This window comes from Macaca mulatta, chromosome 13 (genome assembly GCF_049350105.2).
Source record: "Macaca mulatta isolate MMU2019108-1 chromosome 13, T2T-MMU8v2.0, whole genome shotgun sequence".
NCBI lineage: Eukaryota > Metazoa > Chordata > Mammalia > Primates > Cercopithecidae > Macaca > Macaca mulatta.
The window spans coordinates 76,285,016-76,309,604 of NC_133418.1; the positions used below are offsets into that span (position 1 = coordinate 76,285,016).

At 39.1% G+C, this 24,589-nt stretch overlaps 1 protein-coding gene across 4 annotated transcripts in view; it reads right to left on the bottom strand.

The window, feature by feature from the left end:
- The window catches only part of PPP1R21 (protein phosphatase 1 regulatory subunit 21), a 70,771-nt gene that overhangs the window by 19,467 nt on the left and 26,715 nt on the right, over positions 1 to 24,589 (bottom strand). For all 4 annotated transcript variants that reach the window (XM_015112318.3, XM_015112321.3, XM_077959623.1 and 1 more), the window contains exons 10-15: positions 21,539 to 21,640; positions 21,360 to 21,448; positions 17,981 to 18,117; positions 12,761 to 12,853; positions 6,129 to 6,256; positions 1,302 to 1,454 (exon numbers count right to left, since the gene is read on the bottom strand). In XM_015112318.3, coding sequence (XP_014967804.2) covers positions 1,302 to 1,454; positions 6,129 to 6,256; positions 12,761 to 12,853; positions 17,981 to 18,117; positions 21,360 to 21,448; positions 21,539 to 21,640 — 702 coding nt within the window. The remainder of the gene's footprint in view (positions 1 to 1,301; positions 1,455 to 6,128; positions 6,257 to 12,760; positions 12,854 to 17,980; positions 18,118 to 21,359; positions 21,449 to 21,538; positions 21,641 to 24,589) is intronic.

Here is a 24,589-nt window from a genome sequence, read left to right on the forward strand (position 1 = left end):
GGAATATAGTGAGTACCACATGTAATGATAGAGACAGTCTCTAAATCATTATTTTAAAGAAAAAAAGCAAATTGTACAATGAAACATGCATTTGGTAAGAAAAAAAGACAAGAAAAGAAAAAAAGAGAAAAGAACAAAAGAAAAGTGAAGGAAAGAAGGAAGAAAAATTCTGTGTATTGTTTATAGATTGCATGCTTATAAATGCTCAAAGAGCCTGAAAGGTTACACATCAAACTGGTAACTATGGTTACCTCTAGAGAGGAACTGGAATTAGGGATTATAATTTACCTGTAATGATCAAATTTAATATAAGAACGTGTTTATGCACTGCATAGTTAAAATGTTTAAAGCAATGAGAAAAAAGTAAAATGCACAAATTGCATGTGCAAGAATATCCACTGTAGCACTCCACTATAACAGTGAAAAACAGGCAACAACTTAAATATCTACCAGCAATGAATTAAATTATACATTTACAGAAGGAAACACTATAAATAATGATGACAACTGGCAGCTCTGGGTGCACTGTCTATAAGTTAGCCCTGCTCCGCAAGGAGCAGCTAAAAAATAAAAATATATAATAGTAATTTATATTATATTTTATATTTTATTATTCCTATTTTTTTATTCTTTTTTAATGATGTCCCTTGAGTCATGTATTTTATAGATACCACTTCTGAGATATACATAAATATATCCTCAATGCATTAAGAGAAAAAAAATTCTAAAACAGTCCATGCACCTAAATACATTCTTTTTATAGTATGTGTGTGCACGTGCACTCACAACATATACTAACATTTTTTGGATATAAATATATTGTTTTCTAACAAAGTCAAGTGTAGCTACAGTTGGGTGGTAGGATTACAGGTGACCACAATTTTCTTCTTAATGTACTGTAGTATCTTCTCTTTTTTTTTTTTTTTTTGCAACAAACGCATATTCTTATTCAGAAAAAAAGTCGCACACATATTTCTCTTTTTTCTGTTTCCACAAGTTTAAGAGTTTCTGAAGTTCAGTATTTACTGTTTGCCTGGCTACCTCACCCCAGGCACTTTATCAGGCACTTGGGACATGAGTCCAACATGGCCTATGAATATAGGCAATGCTGCTTATCAGGTAAAGTCCGGGTCCTGTCACCTCCTCTTCCCCACAGTCCTCCCCCAACACCCACCAACAACCTGCACCCCAATATCGTATAAAATGCTGCCAGCAATATAAACTGCAGAAAAACTCTTGCCATTCTATAGAATGATTCCTGATGTTTCCTGTGATTTAACCATTAACAGCAGCTAACAAACCTTTCTCAAAGACTTCATATAGGCAGCAGCTTTTTTCTTATACTGTAGCATGCATTCAGCTGAAAGAGGACTGATGAATCCACTCGCTGCCTTAGGTCCATAGCTCAGTGAAGCAATGAAGTAGTCCAAATTGTTGCTGAAGAAGGATGCAATCTAAACAAAGTGTGACAAGAAAACAGATTTTGTTTTCCAACAATATATCTAAAATATATATCTAATAGTTTTTGCAGCAAAGTTTAAAGATGTTGAGAATGGAAATGGAAATGAAATTCCAACACCTGCCCCAAAGCCCACATTTATTTATTTATTTATTTATTTATTTTTTTTTTTTTTTTTTTGAGACGGAGTCTTGCTCTGTCGCCCAAGCTGGAGTGCAGTGGCGTGATCCTGGCTCACTGCAAGCTCCGCCTCCTGGGTTCACGCCATTCTCCTGCCCCAGCCTCCCGAGTAGCTGGGACTACAGGCGCCCGCCACTGCGCCCGGCTCATTTTTTGTATTTTTAGTAGAGACGGGGTTTCACCGTGGTCTCGATCTCCTGACCTTGTGATCCGCCCGCCTTGGCCTCCCAAAGTGCTGGGATTACAGGCGTGAGCCACCGCGCCCGGCTTGCCCACATTTATTTATTTGAGAATACCTAGGCAATGGATTATAATAAAAAGAGGACACCAGTATAAATAGAACAAATTTCTGACATGTCCTTTTCTAGACAATTTCTATTCTTCCTGAAAACCAAGACTGATACTCATTGATTCTGTAGGTGACTTTCATGAGCTCCTTACCTCATTGATTTCTGCCGCTCTTCTTAAAATATCCATGTTTGGATTTCTAGATTCCATTTGTATTTTAACTTTGAATATTTCATATTCTAACAGAAGATATAGCACAGTATCTTGAATATGTAACCTCCATTTAAATTTAATTCTATAAATCTCAATTTATAAATTACAAATACAGAAAAGAAAGACTGAAAATTCAGTAGACTGTCATTTACAGATTTAACATTTGTTAACTCTGTGTAAGCAGCCACAAAGATCTATTGCTATAACTTTCTGAGCCATGATTTTGAATCTATAGTGTTTGGTAATACTTGTGATAACACTACCTCCGTGGTTTTGTATCTTAACAAGTACTTTAAAGTGACTTCAACATGTGTCTTTTCATTGAACCTTTAATAGTAGATCATGATCATCTGGATCATTAAATACTTAATTTTCACTACAAACTGACCAAAGTGTGGTTTCTTTTTTTTTTTCTTTTTCTTTTTTTGAGTCGGTGTCTCGCTCTGTTGCCCAGGCTGGAGTGTAGTGGCACGATCTTGGCTCACTGCCACCTCCGTCTCCTGGGTTTGTTTGACTGATTCTCCCGCCTCAGCCACCTGAGTAGCTGGGATTACAGATGCCTGCCACCAGACCCAGGTAATTTTTGTATTTTTGTCCGTTTCGTTTGAGACAGAGTCTTGCTCTGTCATCCAGGCTGGAGGGCAGTGGCATAATCTATGCTCACTGCAACCTCCACCTCCTGGGTTCAAGCCATTCTCCTGGCTCAGCTGCCCAATAGCTGGGATTACAGGCGCGTACCACCACGCCCAGTTAATTTTTGTATTTTTAGTAGAGACGGGTTTTCACCATGTTGGTCAGGCTGGTCTTGAACTCCTGACCTCGTGATCCGCCCGCCTCGGGCTCCCAAAGTGCTGGGGTTACAGGCGTGAGACACCGCACCTGGCCTAATTTTGTGTGTTTAGTAGAGATGGGGTTTCACCATGTTGGCCAGGCTGGTCTCAAACTCCTGACCTCAGGTGAGCCACCGTGCCCAGCCCAACGTGCAGTTTCTTTCTTTTTTTTTTTTTTTTTTGAGATGGAGTCTCACACTGTCGCCCCAGGCTGCAGTGCAGTGGCGCGATCTCGGCTCACTGCAAGCTCCACCTCCCCGGTTCACACCATTCTCCGGCCTCAGCCTCCCAAGTAGCTGGGACTACAGGCACCTGCCACCGCACCCGGCTAATTTTTTTTTATTTTTAGTAGAGACGGGGTTACACCATGGTCTCGATCTCCTGACTTCGTGATCCACCCACCTCAGCCTCCCAAAGTGCTGGGGTTACAGGCGTGAGCCACTGTGCCCAGCCCAAAGTGCAGTTTCTTTAAGAATCCTTTGATAAACCAGGTGCGTTGGCTCACACCTGTAATCCCAACACTTTGAGGCTGAGGTGGGGGTATTGCTTGAGCCCAGAGTCCAAGACCAGCCTAGGCAATATGGCAAGACCTCACCTCTTCAAAATTGAAAAATTAGCCAGGCATGGCGGTGTGCATCTGTGGTCCCAGCTACTTGGGAGACTGAGGTAGGAGGCCTCACTGCAGCCTCAACCTCCTGGACTCAAATAATCTTCTTGCCTGAGCCTCCCATTCTGGCTAAATGCTTTAGCCAGAAAAGTTACAGTCTTGTATACATTAAAGAATATTGTAGTTTGGTAAATTTTAAAAAGTAATTTGTAAAACAGAGTATTCTACTTTGGCAAAAATTGGTCAAAAATTAATTACTAATGGTCTGAAAGGTTATATTTTTCACTGATATTTTACTGTATCAAATGAAATTCTATATTAGGTAGAATTCAATAAAGTAAGGATTCCAAAAATCTTGAGCTATATAGTCCTTGTGAATGACATGGATTCATGCAGTGTTTGCATTTGGATCATGGTAGTATATTGTGAGGTTTATTTTCTTTCTTCTAATATTTCTACATTTTCCAGACTTTCTTTAATGTGAATATACTACACTATTCTACTGGGTTCTTAAGGAAATTACGAACTGTAAAATTAGGTTAATCAAATCATATCAGCTAAGTATTTAGTATTAAGCTGACACCAACTAACATTAGTTCAAATATTTTAGTTGAAAACCATTTATTAAAATTCCAGAGTGAAGATCAAATACCTTTCCTTGAGATGACATTTTATGGTTTCAGGCAAAGTAAAGCTAAAATAAACTATGAAATATACAAGTATTTAATTATTTCAGAGTTCTCAGGAGATCGAGACCATCCTGGCTAACACAGTGAAACCCCGTCTCTACTAAAAATACAAAAACAAAATTAGCCAGGCGCGGTGGTGGGCGCCTTTAGTCCCAGCTACTCAGAAGGCTGAGGCGGCAGAATGGTGTGAACCCGGGAGGTGGAGCTTGCAGTGAGCTGAGATGGCGCCACTGCACTCCAGCCCGGGCAACAGAGTGAGGCTCCGTCTCAAAAAAAAAAACAAAACAGTTGGCAAACACAGAGACTCATAAAATACCAACATTCTCTCTTTATAGAATTTTTCTCAACTGAATCAAAGTTAGGATTATCCTCTGAAAGCATCTGGCATGCCGTGGATGAAGGAGGTGAAAGAGAAGGTAGAGGGGATGGTCCTGTGGCTCAGGAATTCTGTCCACATAGATCTGTAAGCTGACGGAATCTGAAGATAACACGTTTTAATCACGACCCCACAGTATAGCAAGTGGTCACAGGACCAGTCCAACTTTGAAAAAGATGACACTGGAATGTCTAACATGATCTATGATCTTTTCTGACTTGTAAATCACTTGAAGAATATTTGTTCCTATTATGGTCAACCTGTCAGAAGCAGAATAGTATATAAAGACAGACACAGAGATAAGCATTTCCTTTGGAAATCATGCTCAGTCTGCTGAAATAAATGGGCTAAGATAGTTCTGAACACAGTCCTTTTGGTTTTATACATGTAGGACATTCTCAGAGAAATCTTAATCATTAAAGTTGTTGATGACAGCCACATGAACGCATACTCTGAGAATATAACTTCTGCTGAAACAGGAAAATCCATGATCAAAACATTCTTTTTTTTTGGAGATAGGGTCTTGCTCTGTCACCTAGGCTAGAGTGTGGTGGCTCAAACACGGCTCACTGCAGCCTCAACCTCCTGGGTCAATCAAGTAGCAGGGACCACAGACGCACATCACCATGCTTGGCTAATTTTTAATTTTGTAGGGATGAGGTCTTGACATGTTGCCCAGGCTAGTCTTGAACTCCTGGGCTTGAACTCCCGCCTCAGCTTCTCGAAGTGCTGGGATTATAGGTGTTAGCCACTGCATCTGGCTTATCAAAGGATTCTTAAAGAAACTGCACTTTAGTCAGTTTACAGCGAAAATTAAGTATTTAATGATCCAGACGATCATGAACTACTACTAAAGGTTCAACAAAAAGACACATGTTGAAGTCACTTTAAAGTGCTTGTTAAGATACAAAACCACAGAGGTAGTATTATCACAAGTATTACCAAAAAATATATATATACAAAAACACTAGGAGGAAAAAACCAAAATATTAATGGAACGTATATTGTGGTGGGTTTGTTTTCTTTTTTTGTATGTTCCCAGTGTTGTATGTGGCAGACCCTTCATATACACAAGGATCTATGTTGAGGCTACCTAGAATCTTCTAATCATCCAATACTGCATTAAAACATAAACAGGGACTGATCTACACACTCAAGACAAATGCTCAACAGTCACTGTCATATTGCTTTAAACATTAGGTAGGGAAGCAGCATGCAGTGCATGTGCCTATAGTCCCCGCCACCCAGGAGACTCCCCTGAGTCCAGCAGTTTAAGTCAAGCCTGGCAACAAGGCGAGAAATCCCACTCTTAAAATAATACGTCAGAGTAAATACTGGGTAGGAAGCAGAGGAAAGGGAGACAGCTTTATTTTACCTTAAACCCTTATACTCCAAAATCCTTTTACAGATCCATTTTCCTATGTCATTCAGAAAAAAAGCACATATTTAAGAGTTTTAACATCAATACAAGCCAGAAAAGAATTACCTTTCCTGCTCCATTTGTTAATGCCACTACTGATGACAGGATACAGTCATTAGTTGTTATCAGCTTCTGTGTTGCTGTTGGAAGTTCATGCTCTATTGTAGCTTTTTGACTATAATGTTTGGAAATATCTATAAAAGCAATTAAATGAAAATTCATTATTGTCTATATGTAAGTCACATACAGATAACCAGCCCATTCATTTCTCACATCTGTTCTTCTAAATTTATAAAGTAAATTTGACAAAGAAGTGCAAGTGTCAGGATTGCACTGAGTATCAATTAGGTCACAAATCTACATGGAAAGAACAGAGAGAAGTAAGGATCTCTGAACACCATCTTGGTTGTCTTTACTACAGCTACCAAGATTTCCTCATCGGAGTATTAATTCTAACATTGGGTAAATGATCCTGACCAGTATTTACCAGCTAAAAACCACTGTTTTGATAGTATAATAGGCATTAATGAGAAATGATCTTGTACTTATATAAACAACCCATGAGGCTGGAAAGGAATAGCCAACACAACCACAATGTCTCACAATCCTTACTGGACCATAGCTAGTTTTCTAGTGCACACCCTAACCAGCAATGAGAAATATCTGCACAGCCAAATACGGATTGGATACTCCAGTGCCTGGCTTCCTGTGCAACTGTCTCCAGTCCAAGGATATTACAATAAAGGCCTGTAGTTAGGAAAGCATAGAAGAGGCATACATATATACACATATATATTAATTATATTATATATAATTGCATATATTAGTTAATATATTAATTGTATATACAATTGTATATATTAGCTAATATATACAATTATATATATTTATGTATGTAAATCACAAAACATGAAAATTTTTATAGCCATTTTGTACACAGAGAATATCATTCATTCAGAATCAAGAAATTTAGTTGATTTTAGACTATAGATAATTAATGGAGGAAATAAGACTATTTGCAAAGAAATAGTATTTGAGATTTAACCTGAAATGATCATGATATTTTAACTCAAAATTACTATGGTCCATGAATGAGATTATTTTCACTAACATTTTAAAACTAGGGAATTTAAAAATAATTAATATATTCCTATATTTATATACACTTGTATAAATACACCTTTGATTTAGGATAGTTTTAGACTTATAGAAAATTTATGGAGTTTCATTATACCCAGTTAGCCAGTTTTTCCTATTGTTAACATATTATATTACTATGGTACAGCTGTCACAGAAAAGGAACCAACCAACTGGCACATTACTATTACATTCAATATATTTTTGAAAAGAAATTATTATCCTCAATATAGTCATAAGATGTCCAAGTGTATAAAAATTCAATTAGGATGCTGAATGTTTTTTGTTATGTTTTTTATATTTTATTTTAGAGGCAGGGAGTATATATGCAGGTTTGTTACGCGGGCGTATTGTATAATACTGGGGTTTGGACTTCTATTGAGCCCATCAGCCAAATGGTGAACATAGTAGTGGGATTGTTAATACCCAGTAGTGGGATTGCTGGGTCGAATGGTAATTCTATTTTTAGAATTCTAAAAATGAGAGAAATCTCCATACTGCTTTCCATAGGGGTTGAACTAATTGACATCCCACCAACACTCTATAAGTACTGAATGCTTTTTGCATACAGAACTTGCTCATCCCTAACAGACATTTTTTTTCTACACATCAGTTTTACTCAATATTTTACTGGAAGTATACAATGTTATAATAATACAATTTGGCTGGTAAGCAATCTTGGTTGATGGTAACTAAGGTACTCATGAAAAAAGTACAATCCTAAGAACAATGCTATTGTAGCTTGATTATAGTCATTCTCGCAATCAAAAGGTTTACTCTTGGCAGGATGCAGTGGCTCACGCCTGTAATCCAGCACTTTGGGAGACCAAGGTGGGCAGATCACTGGAGGTCAGGAGTTCAAGACCAGCCTGGCCAACATGGCAAAACCCCATCTCTACTAAAAATGCAAAAATTGCTGGGTGTAGTGGCATGTGCCTGTAATTCCAGCTACTTGGGTGCCAGAGGCACAAAAATTGCTTGAACCCAGGAGTGGGAGGTTGCAGTGAGCCAAGATCATGCCACTATAGTCCAGCCTGGGCAACAGTGCAAGACTTTGTCTTAAAAAAAAAAAAAAAAAGTTTATTTTTAATTATTTAGAGTGCTTTTTGACATTAAATTTTAACTTCAAAATGTACAAAAGAATCATGTGGCTTAGACCATAGATTTTTCCTTTTACGTTTCCCATGAGTCTACCAACTTTACACCTCTGAGACTAAAGATCAAACTATTATCATTTAGAATATGTTCCTTGAAAGGGCTGTATTTGCAACACAACCCCCAAATGCTGAAGGAGCCAAGAAATCAAAGAACGAGGCAGGCAAATCCAGTTTATTGGTATAGGAAGATCTACTAGGAGGAACTTACAGACAGAAGCATGGTCTTCGGTAGCTGCAAAACAGATCGCTGCATGGCAAACCCCCAAACGCAGGGCTTATATCTTGGGGAAAAAGTTTGCGTGTTCTGGAAGGAATGTGTGGGTGGCTACAGGAGTCACAGCCTATGATTTGTAATAGCGTCAAAGTTCGTTTTGAAGGAATCTTACAGTGAATAGGTATTCCTATATAAAGAGTAATACATTAATTAGGCTGGGCACGGTAGTTCATGCCTGTAATCCCAGCACTTTGGGAGACTGAAGCAGAAGGATCACTTGAGTCCAGGAGTTTGAGACCAGCCTGGAAAACATAGAAGGACCCCACCTCCATAAAAAAAAAAAGAAATTTTAAAAATAAAAAATAAGAAAGAGTAATATATTAAATTGACATTTTGGAGGCATTCCCAGACTCAGGGTTAGTCAGAAGTTACACGGTGGATTAAAATTTAAAATAAAGACACTCTTGGCCAGTGCGGTACCTCACGCCCATAATCCCAGCACTTTGGGTTGGAACAATGTGTACTCTGTTCTGTTTCTCATTGTACATTACAAGGAAGAGGGCAGAGAAGAGTAAAATACTATGTGCACTACTTTGCTAAATGACTTTATAAAGCAGTACAAGTCAGTTAATGTGATGCCTGCAGCTTTATTGTTTGAGCTGTTTGCTTTGGCTATTCAGGCCCCTTTTATGGTTTCCTGTGAATTTTAGGATTTTGACATTGGGCCAGGTGCAGTGGCTCACGCCTATAATCCCAAAACTTTGAGAGACCGAGGCAGACGGATCACTTGAGGTCAGGAGTTTGAAACCAGCCTGGTCAACATGGCGAAATCCCGTCTCTATTAAAAATACAAAAAAATGAGTCAGCATGGTGACACACACCTGTAGTCCCAGCTACTCAGGAGGCTGAGGCAGGAGAATCGCTTGAACCTGACAGGCAAAGGTTGCAGTGAGCCAAGATCACAGCACTGCACTCCAGCCTGGGTGACAGAGCGAGACCCATCTCAAAAAAAAGTATCTTTATTTTATAGCAAATGTAATACATATACACCACGGAATACTATGCAGCCATAAAAAGGAATGAGATCACGTCCTTTGCAGGTACACGGATGGAGCTAGAAGCCATTATCCTCAGCAAACTAAAGCAGAAACAGAAAATCAAATACTGCATGTTCTCACTTGTCAATGGAAGCTGAATGATGAGAACACATGGACACATGCCAGGGAATAAGACACACAGGAGCCTGATGGAGGTTGGGGGATGGGGGGAGGGATAGCATCAGGAAGAATGACAAATGGATGCTGGGCTTACTGTCTAGGGGATGGGATGATCTGTGCAGCTAATCACTATGGCACACATTTAACTATGTAACAAACCTGCACATCCTGCACATTTACCCCTGAACTTAAGATAAAAGTTGGGGGGGAAAAAAGAGTCATTGGATGATGTGTATACATACTAAACTTTGGGAAACATTGGTCTATATATTTTCATAACTACAACTACAGAATATACTATAGTCACTTTAGAATAAAGTAGAAATCATAAAAAAAAACCAAACAAACAGTGTCTTTCTTTTAAATACTAATCTGCTATATAACTTCTGGCTAACCCCGAGTCTGGGAATACCTCCAAAATGTCTAGTTGATATATTACTCTTTATATAAAAACATGTATTCACTATAAGTTTCCTCCAAAACAACGCTTGATACTGTTACAAAAAATCATAGGCTGTGATGCTATACCCACTTACACATTCCTTCCAGAGCACATGTACTTTTCCCTCAAGATATAAGCCCTGTGTCTGGGAGGTTGCAGTACAAAGACCTTCTTATCTTATGACTGCCTCAACACCATTCTGCTGTCTATAAGCTACCCCAGTAAATCACCCTATACCAACGAAGTGGATCTGTCTGCCTCATTCTTTGGTTTCTCAGCTCCTCCAACATTTGGAAGTGACTACATATACTCTTCTTTTACAAAACAAAATGCCACTTGTTAAACAATTAAGCCACTTCTGTTTTAATTCCATGTAGGATACATATTTTTATAAATTCCTCTGTTTACACTGAGACCAACCTATCATCCAATAGATTAAGAATCCCTTATCCAAAAAGCTTAAGACCAGCAGTGTTTTGGACTTCAGATTTCTTCAGATTTTGGAATATTTGCATATACATAAGAAGGTATCTTGGGGATGGGATCCAAGTCTAAATAAGAAATTCATTTATGTTTCATATATACCTTATACATATAGCCTGCAGGTAATTTTGTACGATACTTTTAATAATTTTGTGCATGAAACTAAGTTTTGACTACAACTTTATCATGTCACGTGAGGGCAAGTGTGGAATTTTCCACTTGTGGTGTCATGATGGCACTTGAAAAGCTTCAGATTTTGAGGCATTTTGGATTTCAGATTATCATATTAAGAATGCTCAACCTGTATTAGCATAGGAAAATTTATTTTTTTTCACTTTATTGTTTCATTTTGTAGAGACAGGGTCTCCCTATGTTGCCCAGGCTAGTCTCAAATTCTTGGGCTCAAGCAATCTTCCCACTCGGCCTCCCAAAATGCTGGGATTATAAGTGTCAGCTATTGCACCCAGCCAGCAGAGGAAAAATTTTAAAACAAAACTAAAAAACTTGTAGCTACAGAGGTACTTGAGGTTTCAATGGCCTGGTTCTAAGCTAAGTAAAATTCTGGAAGAGAGGACTACAACTAAGTCTTAGCTCCTCAAACCAAAAGCCGCACAGGAAAAAAGCAACATCTCTTGGATTTTTCTATAGACCAAACTAAATTCCATAGGACGGGAGTTGAATATCATTAACTACCACCCATATTGCCTATCCAACTTGTGATTTCTGAAACCAAGGCTAATTCTGTAAATACAGTGACGTTCAAAGTTCCTTATAATTGGCGTCAGGCACAGTGGCTCATGTCTGTAGTCCCAGCACTTTGGGACTACAGTGGCCAAGGCAGGTGGGTCACCTGAGGTCAGGAGTTCAACACCAGCCTGGCCAACATGGCGAAACCCCATGTCTACCAAAAATACAAAACTTAGCCGGGCATGGTGGTGTGCATCTATAATCCCAGCTACGCAGGAGGCTGAGGTAGAAGAATCACTTGAACCCAGGAGGCAAAGGCTGCAGTGAGCAGAGATCACACCACTGTACTCCAGCCTGGGCAATAAAGTGAAACTCAATCTCAAAAAAATTATAAAGTTCCTTATAATTGAATACAAGCCATAGAAAGGCCCATACTCTAGTGTGAATGGTAAACTGGTGCTTGGTAATACTGCTGAGACTAAGAATGAATCCCAGTGCCACAGATCAGGTCCCCCAATATATCCCTCTTTTCCATGTTACGAAACACAGCTTTAGGTTTTTAAAAATAATTTTTAAATTCTGTGCAATTAGTAATTGGTCACTAATTGTTAACTAAACACAATGAATCATCTAGGCACCTGGACTATTTCCAACAGTCCTTAATGATTGCTCCTGTCCCTCTTCTCCTTCCCCTGCTTTCCCTACCCCAACAGTCTCTAAAAGGAAAAGGAAGGGAAAAAAACCTACAAGCAATTGCAAAGTTGTAGATCAGTCAGGACTCAGAATCACACGCTAAGAAGCATATGAAATGCTTTAAAAGGTTCCCCTCGGCCTTTCAGCAGACTACATTTTTAGGAGCACAGAAGCAATTGAAAACTGACCAAAACGTAAAACCAGACTTTCCTTTCTTATGGCTATGCCCAACAAGACAGGACTTTAAAAGGCATTTAAAACATTAAAATGCACAGGATAGTGGAAAGTTAGTGTATTCCTTCTGGGGACTTGAAGCCTTGGTTTCCTCAATTCCTTTGTGCTTGGGCTCTAAGAAGTGCAATGTATTTTGCAAAAGGCCTCTGAACAGCATGTCTGGTTTCGTACAATTCACACACCTGCCTAAAGTCAGTGTAATGTATTTCTGGCTAAAGTACACAAGGATTTCTCTTCAGCACTTTGTTTACCTCCAGAAATAAAGCAGAAGGGAAAAGCAGAAGGCAGTGAGCTGTGCACTCAACATAAGCCGAATGCTACTAAGCCTTTATCTGGGGTCTATTACCCCTGGCAGTGTTTGTTTAAATCCTATTCAGGCAGATCGAAGGAAGTCGGGCAAAGGTTTTAAGCTTACATTCTTTTTCAAGGCCTACCTTTCATAATGTCATGAAATCCATGCAGAGCAGCACCAACATTTGTTAATACAGAACTGTAGTTTGCCCGAAGGAGTCCATCTGGCTCTGTACCTAGGAAATCAAAATCACAAATCTAAGCATTTTTCTGAAAAATGGACTGCCCACTGTACCCCTCTACTTTTGAGAAGATAGAGAATGAAGATTGCTTGTCATATGCTAGAAATAATGGCTCTTAAAATCTTGGCAGATACATTCAGACATAATGGTGATACACATAAACACATCTAAATGATTTGCATCTCCTACGTCCACAAATATTTCTTAATAGTTGAGAAACAAAATTCAGTTGTTAGGCAGGATTAAGTCTGTCCTGATTCTTTGTAAAACGAAAGTCTTTGTGAATTTTTACCTTGTTATTACACAAGACATTTTTCATTCCCTACACATTATTTGCTGAACGTCGCTAAAACATCTTACCCAAATATCACAGAGTTCTGCTTCTGCCATGTCAGCATGAGGAGCTCTGTGGACCTGCTTGCCCTCTGCAAAACTGGTAAAATTTGCAAAAAGGACAAAGTCTCTGGAAATGGTTCTAAGGGCAACACAGCACATGATTTACTCAAGAAAATCTGTAACAACTCAGTAATAACAGTGAGAGTCTATGGTATTTAAACCAAGAATCACTACCTCCCTCCCACAGCTCAGGGAGAAAGAAACTCCATTCCCAACAGGTATAACCAAGAATACAGGACTTCCTCTCTCCCAACTCCTAGAGAGGTCTGGATTTCTCCTCTTGCTCCCAGCTACCTGTTACTGAAGCTGAATTCTGAGCAAGTGTGGACAGAGGTGGGGAACGTTCCCCTTCTTTCACCCAGCCCCTACTCCTAGGATGGAGGCTCTACCTTGGGCATGGTGCTGACAAGAAAAGTGGGGCCCTGATCACCCTTGCCCCAGCTCATCAACAGGAGTTCCACCCTGAAAGAGGCAGACCAAGGAGACCGGAGGCTGCTGCCTACCCCCTCCACTAAGTGCTCAGTTTCTAACAAGGGGGTGCCACTTAGAGAAAAGTATGACCACTGTCCCCAGCCCCCAGAGATTTAGCCCAGGAGATAAGCAAGCCTTAGAACAAGAGCTCTGAATCTCTTCTTAAGGAACTGACTTAATTTGTAATAGAGTGTGGAGAAGTTCAAGCCTAAGGGTGTACTCTAAAAAATTACAGCTGTGGTGAAAGCAATGAAGAAGAAATTGATAGACTTATTAGAGATATAAGTTAAACTGTGGGCTGGCTGGTTTACCAGAGAGAACCAGAAACAGAAATAGCTAAGAAGAGCCCTCCTGGGGTCAGAATGAAGCTCAAACACTGATCTCAAAAAACTATCCCTGCTAGGTGTACGCTAGGTCTATAAGTATATCTATAAAAGAGCCCAAACTTAATTGATTCCCTGAATAGACAATTGATGCCCCACAGCATATTGAAAATGAGAGCAATCAATCAGCAATCAGCAGAGCTTAAACCTGGGTGTGATCAAGGAAGGAGACAATGAAGGAGAGCCCTGCCACCATCGTCATCCCAGGGTGACTGTGTGCATGCCCAAGGCTGAATCCTCTGAGAAGCAACATCATGGCACAAAACTTATATGCTAAAAACTAGAAGATGTGTTTAAAGAAATTAAAGAGCTACATAAATGGAAAAACATACCATGTTCATGAATCAGACGACTAAGCTTAGATGGCAATACTCCCTGTATTAATTTCCTAGGGCTGCTCTAATGAAGTACCACAAACAAGTTCACTTAAAACAACAGAAATTTGTTCTCTCACAGTTCTAGAGGCCAGAAGTCCAAAATCAAGGTGTTGGCAAAGGTCACACTCTCCCCAAAGGCGCTAAGGGAGAATTCTTTCTTGCCTCTTCCAGCTTCTGTTGGCCCTAGGTGTTACTTGGCTGTGGTAGCATAATTCCAATCCCTGCATCTGTCTTCATATGGCCTTCCCCCTTGTGTCTCTGTCTCCAAATCCCAAATTCTTTGTGTCTCTGTCTCCAAATCTCTCTCTCCTTATAAGGATCCCATTCATTGGATTTAGGACTCTCTTTAATCCAGTATGACCTCATCTTAATTTGATGACATCTGCAGAGATCCTATTTCCACAGGAGATCACACATACGGGTACTGACAGAACTTCATATATTATTTTGGGGGACACAATTCAACTCACAACCCTCTCCAAAATGATCTACAAGTTCAATGCAAATCCCTATCAGAATCCCAACTGACTTCTTTGTAGAAATCGACACAAGCTCATTCTAAAATTCATACGGGATTGCAAGGGACCTCAAATAACCAAAACAATCTTGGAAAAAAAGAACAAAGTAGGAGGGCTCACACTTCCTGATCTCAAAATTTGGTATAAAGCAACAATAATCAAGATATTATGGTACTGGTGTAGGACAGATCAATGAAACAGACCTGAGAATCCAGAAAAGAATCTATATATCTACAGTCAACTGATTCTCCACAAGGGTACCCAGATCATTCAATAAGGAAAGAATAGGTTTTTCAACAAATGGTGCTGGGACAACTGCATAGCCACAGGCATCATATACAAAAATTAACTCAAAATGAGGCTTGGTGTGGTGGCTCACACCTGTAATCCCAGCACTTTGGGAGGCTGAGGCAGGCAGATCAACTGAGGCTAGGAGTTCGAGACCAGCCTGGCCAATATGGTGAGACCCCCATCTCTACTAAAAATGCAAAAATTAGCCAGGTGCAGTGGTGCGTACCCATAGTCCTAGCTACTTAGGAGGGTGAAGCAGGAGAATTGCTTGAATCTGGGAGGCGGAGTTTGCAGTGAGCTGAGAGTGTGTCACTGCACTCCAGCCTGGGTGACACAGTGAGACTCTGTCTAAAAATAAATAAACAAATAAATAAATAAATAACTCAAAATTAATCATAAACCTAAGTGTAAGAGTTAAAACTATAAAACTCTTAGAAGAAAACATAGGGTAAGTCTTCATAACCTCAGATTTGACAGTGGATTCTTAGATATGACATCAAAAGCATCAGCAACAACAACAACAACAAAAATGGAGAATTGGACTTCATCAAAATTGAACACTTTTGTTCCTCAAAGGACACTATCAAGAAAGTTAAAAGACAACCTATAAAATGGAAGAAAATATTGTAAATCAAATATCCAGTAAGGGACTTGTATGTATAATACATAAAGAACTCTTACAACTCAATAATAAACAGACAACCTAACTGAAAAATGGAGAAAAGATCTCAATAAACATTTATCCAAAGAAGATATACAAATGGCCAATAAGTACATTAAAAGATAGTCAACATCACTTGCAATCAGGGAAATGCAAGTGAAAACCACAACGAAATACCAGTTAATATCCACCAGAATGGCTAAAATAAAAAAACCAAGTAATAACAAGCACTGAAGAGGATGTGGAGAAATTAGAACCCTCAAACACTGCTGGTAGGAATGTAAAATGGTACAGTACTTTGGAAAACACTCCAGCAGCTCCTCAAAGAGTTAAGCAGAGTTGTCACATGACCCAGGAATTCCATTCCTAGTTATACACCCCAAAGAAATGAAAAGAGATGTCCACAAAGAAACTTGTACATGAATGTCAATAGCATCATTATTTGTAATAGCCAAAAGGTAGAAACAACCCAAATGTCCACTACACGACAAATGGGTAAGTAAAATGTGATATATGCATAAAATGTAATATTATTCTGCAATAAAAAGGAATTGAGTACTGATACATGCTACAACTTCTATGAATCTTTAAAAGCATGATGCTAAGTGAAAGAAGTCAGAAAAGACTACATACTATATTATTCCATTTATATGAAATGGGTAGAATTGGCAAATATATAGACAGAATGTAAATTACTAGGGCTTTCGGGCTAGGGAGAGGTGGAACAGGGGAATAGGAGGGAGATAGCTAAAATACACAGGGTCTCTTCTTTGGGTGATAAAAATGTTCCAAAATTTACTGTAGTGACAATGCACATTCCTGTGAATATACTAAAAACCACTGAATTGTAAACTTTAAATTAATACATTGTATGGTATGTAAATTACATCACAATAATGCTGTTAAACAAAAAATCATAGTATCAGAAAAATTATGGCATTTTTTAAAATGTCATTTAAACTGAGCTCCATTCAGTTACCCGAAAATACTTTTTTTTTTTTTTTTGAGACGGAGTTTCGCTATTGCTGCCCAGGCTGGAGTGCAATGGCACAATCTCACCTCACTGCAACCTCTGCCTCCCGGGTTCAAGCGATTCTCCTGCCTCAGCCTCCCGAGTAGCTGGGATTATAGGCATGCACCACCACGCCCGGCTAATTTTGTATTTTTAGTAGAGACAAGGTTTCTCCATGTTGGTCAGGCTGGTATCGAACTTCTAACTTCAGGTGATCTGCCCACCTCAGCCTCCCAAAGTGCTGGGATTACAGGTGTGAGCCACCGCGACCAGCCCTGAAAATACTTTTTTTCCAAGTTAGGCCAAACAGGAACAAATGGCATTTTTACTACTAAAGCTCCCCTATGCTACTTGTTGGAAAGCTACTAAAAATTCTTATGATTTTTTCCTTTCCATACAAAAAAGAGGAAGGAAGGGAAGGGAATTAATATTTAATGCATGTTCAATGCCTGACATTTTACACACTTTCTTTTTATTACTTATTTATTTCAGAAACAGTGTTGCTTTGTTGCCCAGGCTGGAGTGCAGTGGTGTGATCATAGCTCACTGCAGCCTTGACCTCCTTGGCTCAAGTGATCCTCCCACTTCAGCCTCCAGAGTAGCTGGGACTACAGGGAAGTGCTACCACACCTCACCTGGATAATTTTTAAATTTTTTGTAGAGGTGGGGTCTCCCTGTGTTGCCCAGGCTGGTCTTGAACTCCTGACCTCAAGCAATCCTCCCACCTTAGCCTCCCAACGTGTTGGGATAACAGGTGTGAGTCACCTGGCCCCGCCGTACATTCTTAATTTAACTCAATAATCACCACATTTAACTCCATCATACAAATGGAAAACCAGAAGTCCAGAGAGCTCAAGAGTTTTGCCTAAGGTCATAAATGTATTTGAATTCAAGTTTTCCTGACACCAGATCCTATGCTCCTCTCACTCTACTTAGCTAAACCATCTCCCTTTTCCAGCTTCTTGTACTCTTAAGTCCTTGAAGTTGACCCCTAAGCAACAAACATACTTACTTGGCAAGGCAAGAAGAGCTATGTAAGTCTGCAGCTTCTCAAACACAGCTGTCATTTTTTTCATGTCCTGGGACAGCTCTAGATTCCTGGCTCTTAACGCAGATGTGCAAAGAGAGGATTCACATTCTTCTTCTAAACTAGGAATAGGCAGATTTTCAAGAAGTGAGCAACCCAAACAATTTTCAATTAGCTATTAGCAGTCAACTGAATTCTCAAATAACTGTATCCAAAGAGACAAACTGCAGAAAAAGGAACTTGATCTCATTTGTATGGCTCCATTTTTTTTACATCATGATACATACACTGTTTGCTGCAAATACCAATGGAATAAGAGAGAATTAAATGGAGTAACAGATAAAATGGCACATGTCCATTATCTTTCCATCCTGAGAGCAGCACAAAACATTAGAATATTTTTAATTTTCTTTTTCTTTTTTTTTTTTGAGACGGAGTCTCGCTCTGTCACCAGGCTGGAGTACAGGGGCACAATCTCGGCTCACTGTAACCTCCGCCTCCCAGGTTCAAGCCATTCTCATGCCTCAGCCTCCTGAGCTGCTGGGATTACAGGTGCCCACCACCATGCCCAGCTAATTTTTGTACTTTCAGTAGAGATGGGGTTTCACTGTGTTGGCCAGGTTGGTCTGGAACTCCTGACCTCGGATGATCCGCCCGCCTCAGCTTCCCAAAGTGCTGGAATTACAGGCATGAACTACCGTGCCCGGCCATATTTTTAAATATTCGAAATGTTAAAAATCATTAAAATATTTGCAGGAAAAAAATTTCACAGACTAAATTCCTAAAGAAAATGAATTAAACAGGAACTGGTATTATTAACACTTACACTAGCAAGAGAATCTAGAAAATCTTTTCCAGTATATACAGTTTTTCAAAAGCCAAACAGATTTACAATCTAGAGGCTCAAACTTAAAAGTAAATGCTTAACATTCATAAAATGCATTTTACCATTTTTTTATTTTAAATAGTTACTTGGGAAAACTTAATTATAAGGTTTTTTAAAAATGTGGTATCTTAGCTATTCATTTTAAAATGTGGAGATAATCAAGCAAAAAAAAAAAAAAGTTTTTAGACAAAGCCGGAAAAGGTAACATAGGAACCATAATCATATTCATTTCCTCTCCCTTGCAACTTCTCTTCTACTTTATTTACAGCAGATAGCTTCATTCCATTCTAAGCCCATTTACTGATAAACAACAGGTCCTCTTGTCAATTACAGTGGTATTTAAACCAATGCCCCCAAAATTGCCGAAAAATATTAATAATTCATGAAGCAGGGCTGAAAGCATATGGGGCAGAACATTCCAAAAGTAGAAATCTTAGCTTAAGAAAGAATTCATCCAGTGTTTTAAAAAATATAATCGTGGAAAAAATGAAGCAAGATAAAATTCATAACTCTTTCAAATAGTAAATACTTGTGCAATGGTTCTTGAACAGATTCTTCTTAAACATAAGCCAAATCAAAGTTACATTCAACTTTAATATTAAACTTCTAGAGTCGATTTTCAAAAAATCTTTATACTGAACTATAACATATAAAGATCTAAAATAAAACTATTAGTTCATAATGATTAGTTTAAGCCATAATTATCTGATTCCCAGTATTTCCCAATATCCTATCATAGGTACAAATCATAGAATTTGGTTACTGAAATACCTTGTAAGGTTAGAATTAGGAGAGATGTCTCTTAATATATATTAATTTTTTTAACAAAATTTTATGTTTGAGTCGCTAAGCTTACTATTTTAGTTTTACAAGAAGCTATGATATAATTACTTATATATTTTTTCTTTTTTTTTTTTAAAGAGACAGGGACTCTATCACCCAGACTGGAGTAATAGCTCACTGCAGCCTCAAACTCCTGGGCTCAAGTGATTCTTCCATCTTAGCCTCCTAAGTAGCTAGGACTACAGGCACACGCCACCACCTCCAGTTAGTTTTCTTTTTATTTCAGTAGACAGGTCTCCCTATGCTGCCCAGGCTGTTCTCAAATTCCTGGCCTCAAGTGATCTTCCCGCCTTGACCTCACAAGGTATTGGGATTACAGGCATGTGCCACCATGCTGGCCTATTTTCAGTATCTTTAAGTAATTAACCTTTTTTTTTTTTTTTTTTGAGACATAGTCTCAGTCTGTTGCCCAGGCTGGAGTGCGGTGATGTGATTTTGGCTCACCACAACCTCTGCCTCCCAGGTTCAAGTGATTCTCCTGCCTCAGCTTCCCAAGTAGCTGGGACTACAGGCGTGTGCCACCACGCCCAGCTAATTTTTATATTTTTAGTAGAAACAGGGTTTCGCCATGTTGGCAAGGCTGATCTGAAACTCCTGACCTCAGGTGATCCACCCTCCTTGGCCTCCCAAAGTGCTGGGACTACAGGCATGAGCCACTGTACCTGGCCAACCTACTTATTTTCTAAATTTTATTTTATTATAAAATATTACTTCTCTTATGTTCCAGTTGTATTGTTCTTTGATTTTTTTTTTTTTTTTTTTTTGAGATGGAGTCTCACTCTGTAGCCTAGGCTGGAGTGCACTCGCGCGATCCTGGCTCACTGCAACCTCTGCCTCCCGGGTTCAAGCAATTCTCCTGCCTCAGCCTCCCAAGTAGCTAGGACTATAGGGATGCACCACAGTGCCCAGTTAATTTTTGTATTTTTGGTAGAGATGGGGTTTCACCAAGTTGGCCAGGCTGGTCTCGAACTCCTGACCTCAGGTGATCCACCCACCTCAGCTTCCCAAAGTGCTGGGATTATAGGCATGAGCTACTGTGCCTGACCTTTTTTTTTTAAACAAGGGCTAAATCTTAGAATGGAAAGATTTAAATGAAATAGGTGTCTTGGTAGTTTTAAACCAAAAGTATCAAAACTTACAAGCAATATTATCAAATTTCCAAAAATATGTATTATCTTTTCTGCCTTTCTAGAAATACTCAAGGTAGAATATCAAAGGTTACTAAATGACATATCCTATAAGGGCTAGAGTAGATAAGGTTTTTAGTATATAACAAGTCACTAATAACAAAAACAAGAAAATATGCCATTTCAAAGAAACCTAAAGTTTATAGATCCTAACGTAGAAGGAAACTATTATTAATGCCCATCTAGATGTCAACTGCAAAAGAATAATAATGGTAACCACAGTACAGAACAACTGAAAATCCATAACTGACAGGCTAAAATTCAACTTTCTTAAATTTAAGTTTATGCTGCTCAACCATGCTTTCCTTTTTCACAGAAGTGCGAATTAACTGTGGAGCAGAAAAGTCAGGCAGATGACAAGAGGCACATTTTACTATTTTATTAATGCCAGCCCAGATCAGGTTACACCCACAATTTCCCAAGTTCCCCGGCCTCTGGGGGTAACTACCTTTTTAACTGATAGGGAAGAATCTTCCTAAGAAAACATATGTAGGAGGTTAAGTGTTCTGAAAAAGTTTTCAATTTCACAGTTGTCTCCTGGAAAAGAAAAATAATTTCAAGGTTAAAAGTGCTACTGGACAAAGAGGAGCTCCCAGTTCCCAAAAGTAAAACAAGGAAGAAAATTACCAAGACAGTCACAGTATCCTCAGTGATACTTTCAAATAAATGAAGCATTCCTTCCTCAAGAGGGCGGACATAGGACGCATTTTCATGAAGGTATTGTGAGAACTAAATAGGAGGGAAAGTATTGTGAATTAAATCACTGGAAAGTAACAAACATCAACACATTTCTAAATGGATCCACCAAATTAAAAACCTAAATTATAAACCTGATAATGGCTCACTGCAGCCTCAAACTCCTGTGCTCAAATTTTGGAAACTTTTTTTTGGAAATCTGGCTTAAAAGCCAAACACAGATGCTCCCCTCTGATAGTCCCAGATGATACCCCCAAGTCCCTATCCCATTCTAAATCGAGGAACCAGAAGAGGAGTGATACAATTAATAACCAGGCATCAGAGGAAATAGGGAGGGAATATTGCATTAGAACCTAGGACCAACAGGTCAGCTTCCCTGAACACCCGCTTCTCCATAGGGGTCCCAGTATAAAAACAAACAAACAAAAAAGACTTGAAAATCAAGACTGTATGACAAAAATGTTTGTGTTGTATACCCAATTTTTAAAAAACAAGCCTACTGAGGACAGCTTATTTTAAATTTATACAATATTTGGGGTTAACAAATTCCAAGGATGTAATTATCAAAATGAGGATATAGAAACTTTTTTTTTTTTTTGAGACAGAGTCTCACTCTGTCCCCCAAGCTGGAGTGCAGTGGTGGGATCTTGGCTCACTGCAACCTCCACCTCCCGGGTTCTCAAGCAATTCTCCTGCCTCAGCGTCCCAAGTAGCTGGGACTACAGATGCGCACCACTACGCCCAGCTAATTTTTGTATTTTTAGTAGAGATGGGGTTTCACCATGATGGCCAGGCTGGTCTTGAACTCCTGACCTCAGGTGATCCACCCACCTCAGCCTCCCAAAGTGCTGGGATCACAGGTGTGAGCCAACATGCCCAGCTTAAAAACTTTTTATAACTGTCACTGATAACCTTAATATTTATAAGGGACTAATTCAGTATGAAGAATAGCTTCAGAAAAAAATCCTATAGGCATTTGGAAAATTTATAGGCAAAAAGATTATTTTCATTTATTAAATATCTCAACTATCTAATATTATATAATAGCTCAAATTTCAATTTCTCAGTATAGAAATATAAGATCTTATTTTGCAGAAATGTGATTCAACTGACCCCATCCACTACAAACTACACAGATACATGGCCCTGGGTAACTTACTTAATCTCTCTGGGCTTCAATCTTTAGAGCTGTATAACACAATGCACTCTAAGCTTACAAGTCTAAAAGTCTATTTTATGATGCTATGAACAGGTTTAAGCACTCCAGTTGTCTTTTAACAAATGGTTTCTGAAACTCCTTCAATAATATAGACTTATTAGAAAAATCACATAGGATGTTATAGGTCAAAGCACCAAAGGTAAAGTATTGAGAAATATATGAATTATTCAAAGTAATGAAATGTTTCAAACAAATTAAGATTAATATATTTGATTCTCACTATGTGGGTATAACATGGCAACAAGCTAAAATAAAATTCCAATAATGGACAAAGAACCAGTATTGGATGGAATATACTATCCAACACTGGTTAGCGTGTGTGTGTGTGTGTGTGTGTGTGTGTATACACTATTCAATATATTGATATGGTTTGGCTGTGTCCCCCCCCAAATCTCAACTTCAATTGTATCTCCCAGAATTCCTAATGTTGTGGGAGGTATCCAGCGGGAGGTAACTGAATCATGGGGGCCAGTCTTTCCTGGGCTAGTCTCATGATAGTGAGTAAGTCTCACGATAGTGAGTAAGTCTCACAAGATCTGACATGTTTATCAGGGGTTTCCGCTTTTGCTTCTTCATTTTTCTCTTGCCGCCATCACGTAGGAAGTGCCTTTTGCTCCCACCATGATTCTGAGGCCTCCCCAGCCATGTGGAACTATAAGTCCAATTAAATCTTTTTCTTCTCAGTCTTGGATATGTCTTTCAAGTCTTTATCTGCAGCGTGAAGATGGACTTTTACATACACACACACACACACACACACATATATATACACACACACGTTATTTTTTCTTTCTTTAGACAGGGTCTCACTCTGTTGCCCAAGTTGGAATGCAGTGGCACGATCTTGGCTCACTGCAACCTCTACCTCCTGGGCTCAAGGGATCCTCCCACCTCAGCCCACCAAGTAGCTGGGACTATAGGTACAAGTCACCACACCTGGGTAATTTTTGTATTTTTTTGTAGAGATGGGGTTTCACCATGTTGCCCAGGCTGGTCTTGAACTCCTGAGGTCAAGCAATCCACCCGCCTCAGCCACCCAAAGTACTAGGATTACAGGTGTGAGCTACTGTGTCTGGTCAGAAAAAATTTTTTAATATTACAGGAAGTATAAAAGAAAGCATAACTACATTAAATTGTTGCAGTACTGTCTTCCCTATCCAGGTCTTCTGAAAGCTTTCTCCCACAGTGATATTAAAGAACATTTCAAAGGCCCACTGTTTAATTTTTACAAACTTCAATAGATGTGTAGAGTCAGACCAAAACATGAAAGCCAAGCACCTACTGATGGCTTCCTATGTGTAAAGCATAACGATGATGATCCTAAGACCAAATCTTTATTGGGTGCTAGTACTACACACCACGCACTGTTTTTAGTGTTTTACATGTATTATCTTATCAAATCCTCAAATACGCTTACCTGTGAGGCAGGTATTCAATCTCCCATTTTAAAGATGAGAAAACTGAAGTGCAGAGACAGTAAGTTTATTTCCCAAGAGGACATAACTGAGAAAGTGGCAGAAATGGACTGGGAACCCAGGAAGTCTGACTCCTAAGTCCAAGTCTTGGGAACCACAGACATAAACACTATTCAAACCCTGAAAATACTGCATGATGCACAAAAGAAGCAGGGAATAAGAATGAGGTTACATAGGACGAACGGCATGACTCACATTTCAGACTGCCACATCATGAGGCACTTAGAGCACACATGTATAGCAATTTCCCTCAATTTCCACCCTGTGAGAGTCAGCTTCTAAGATGGT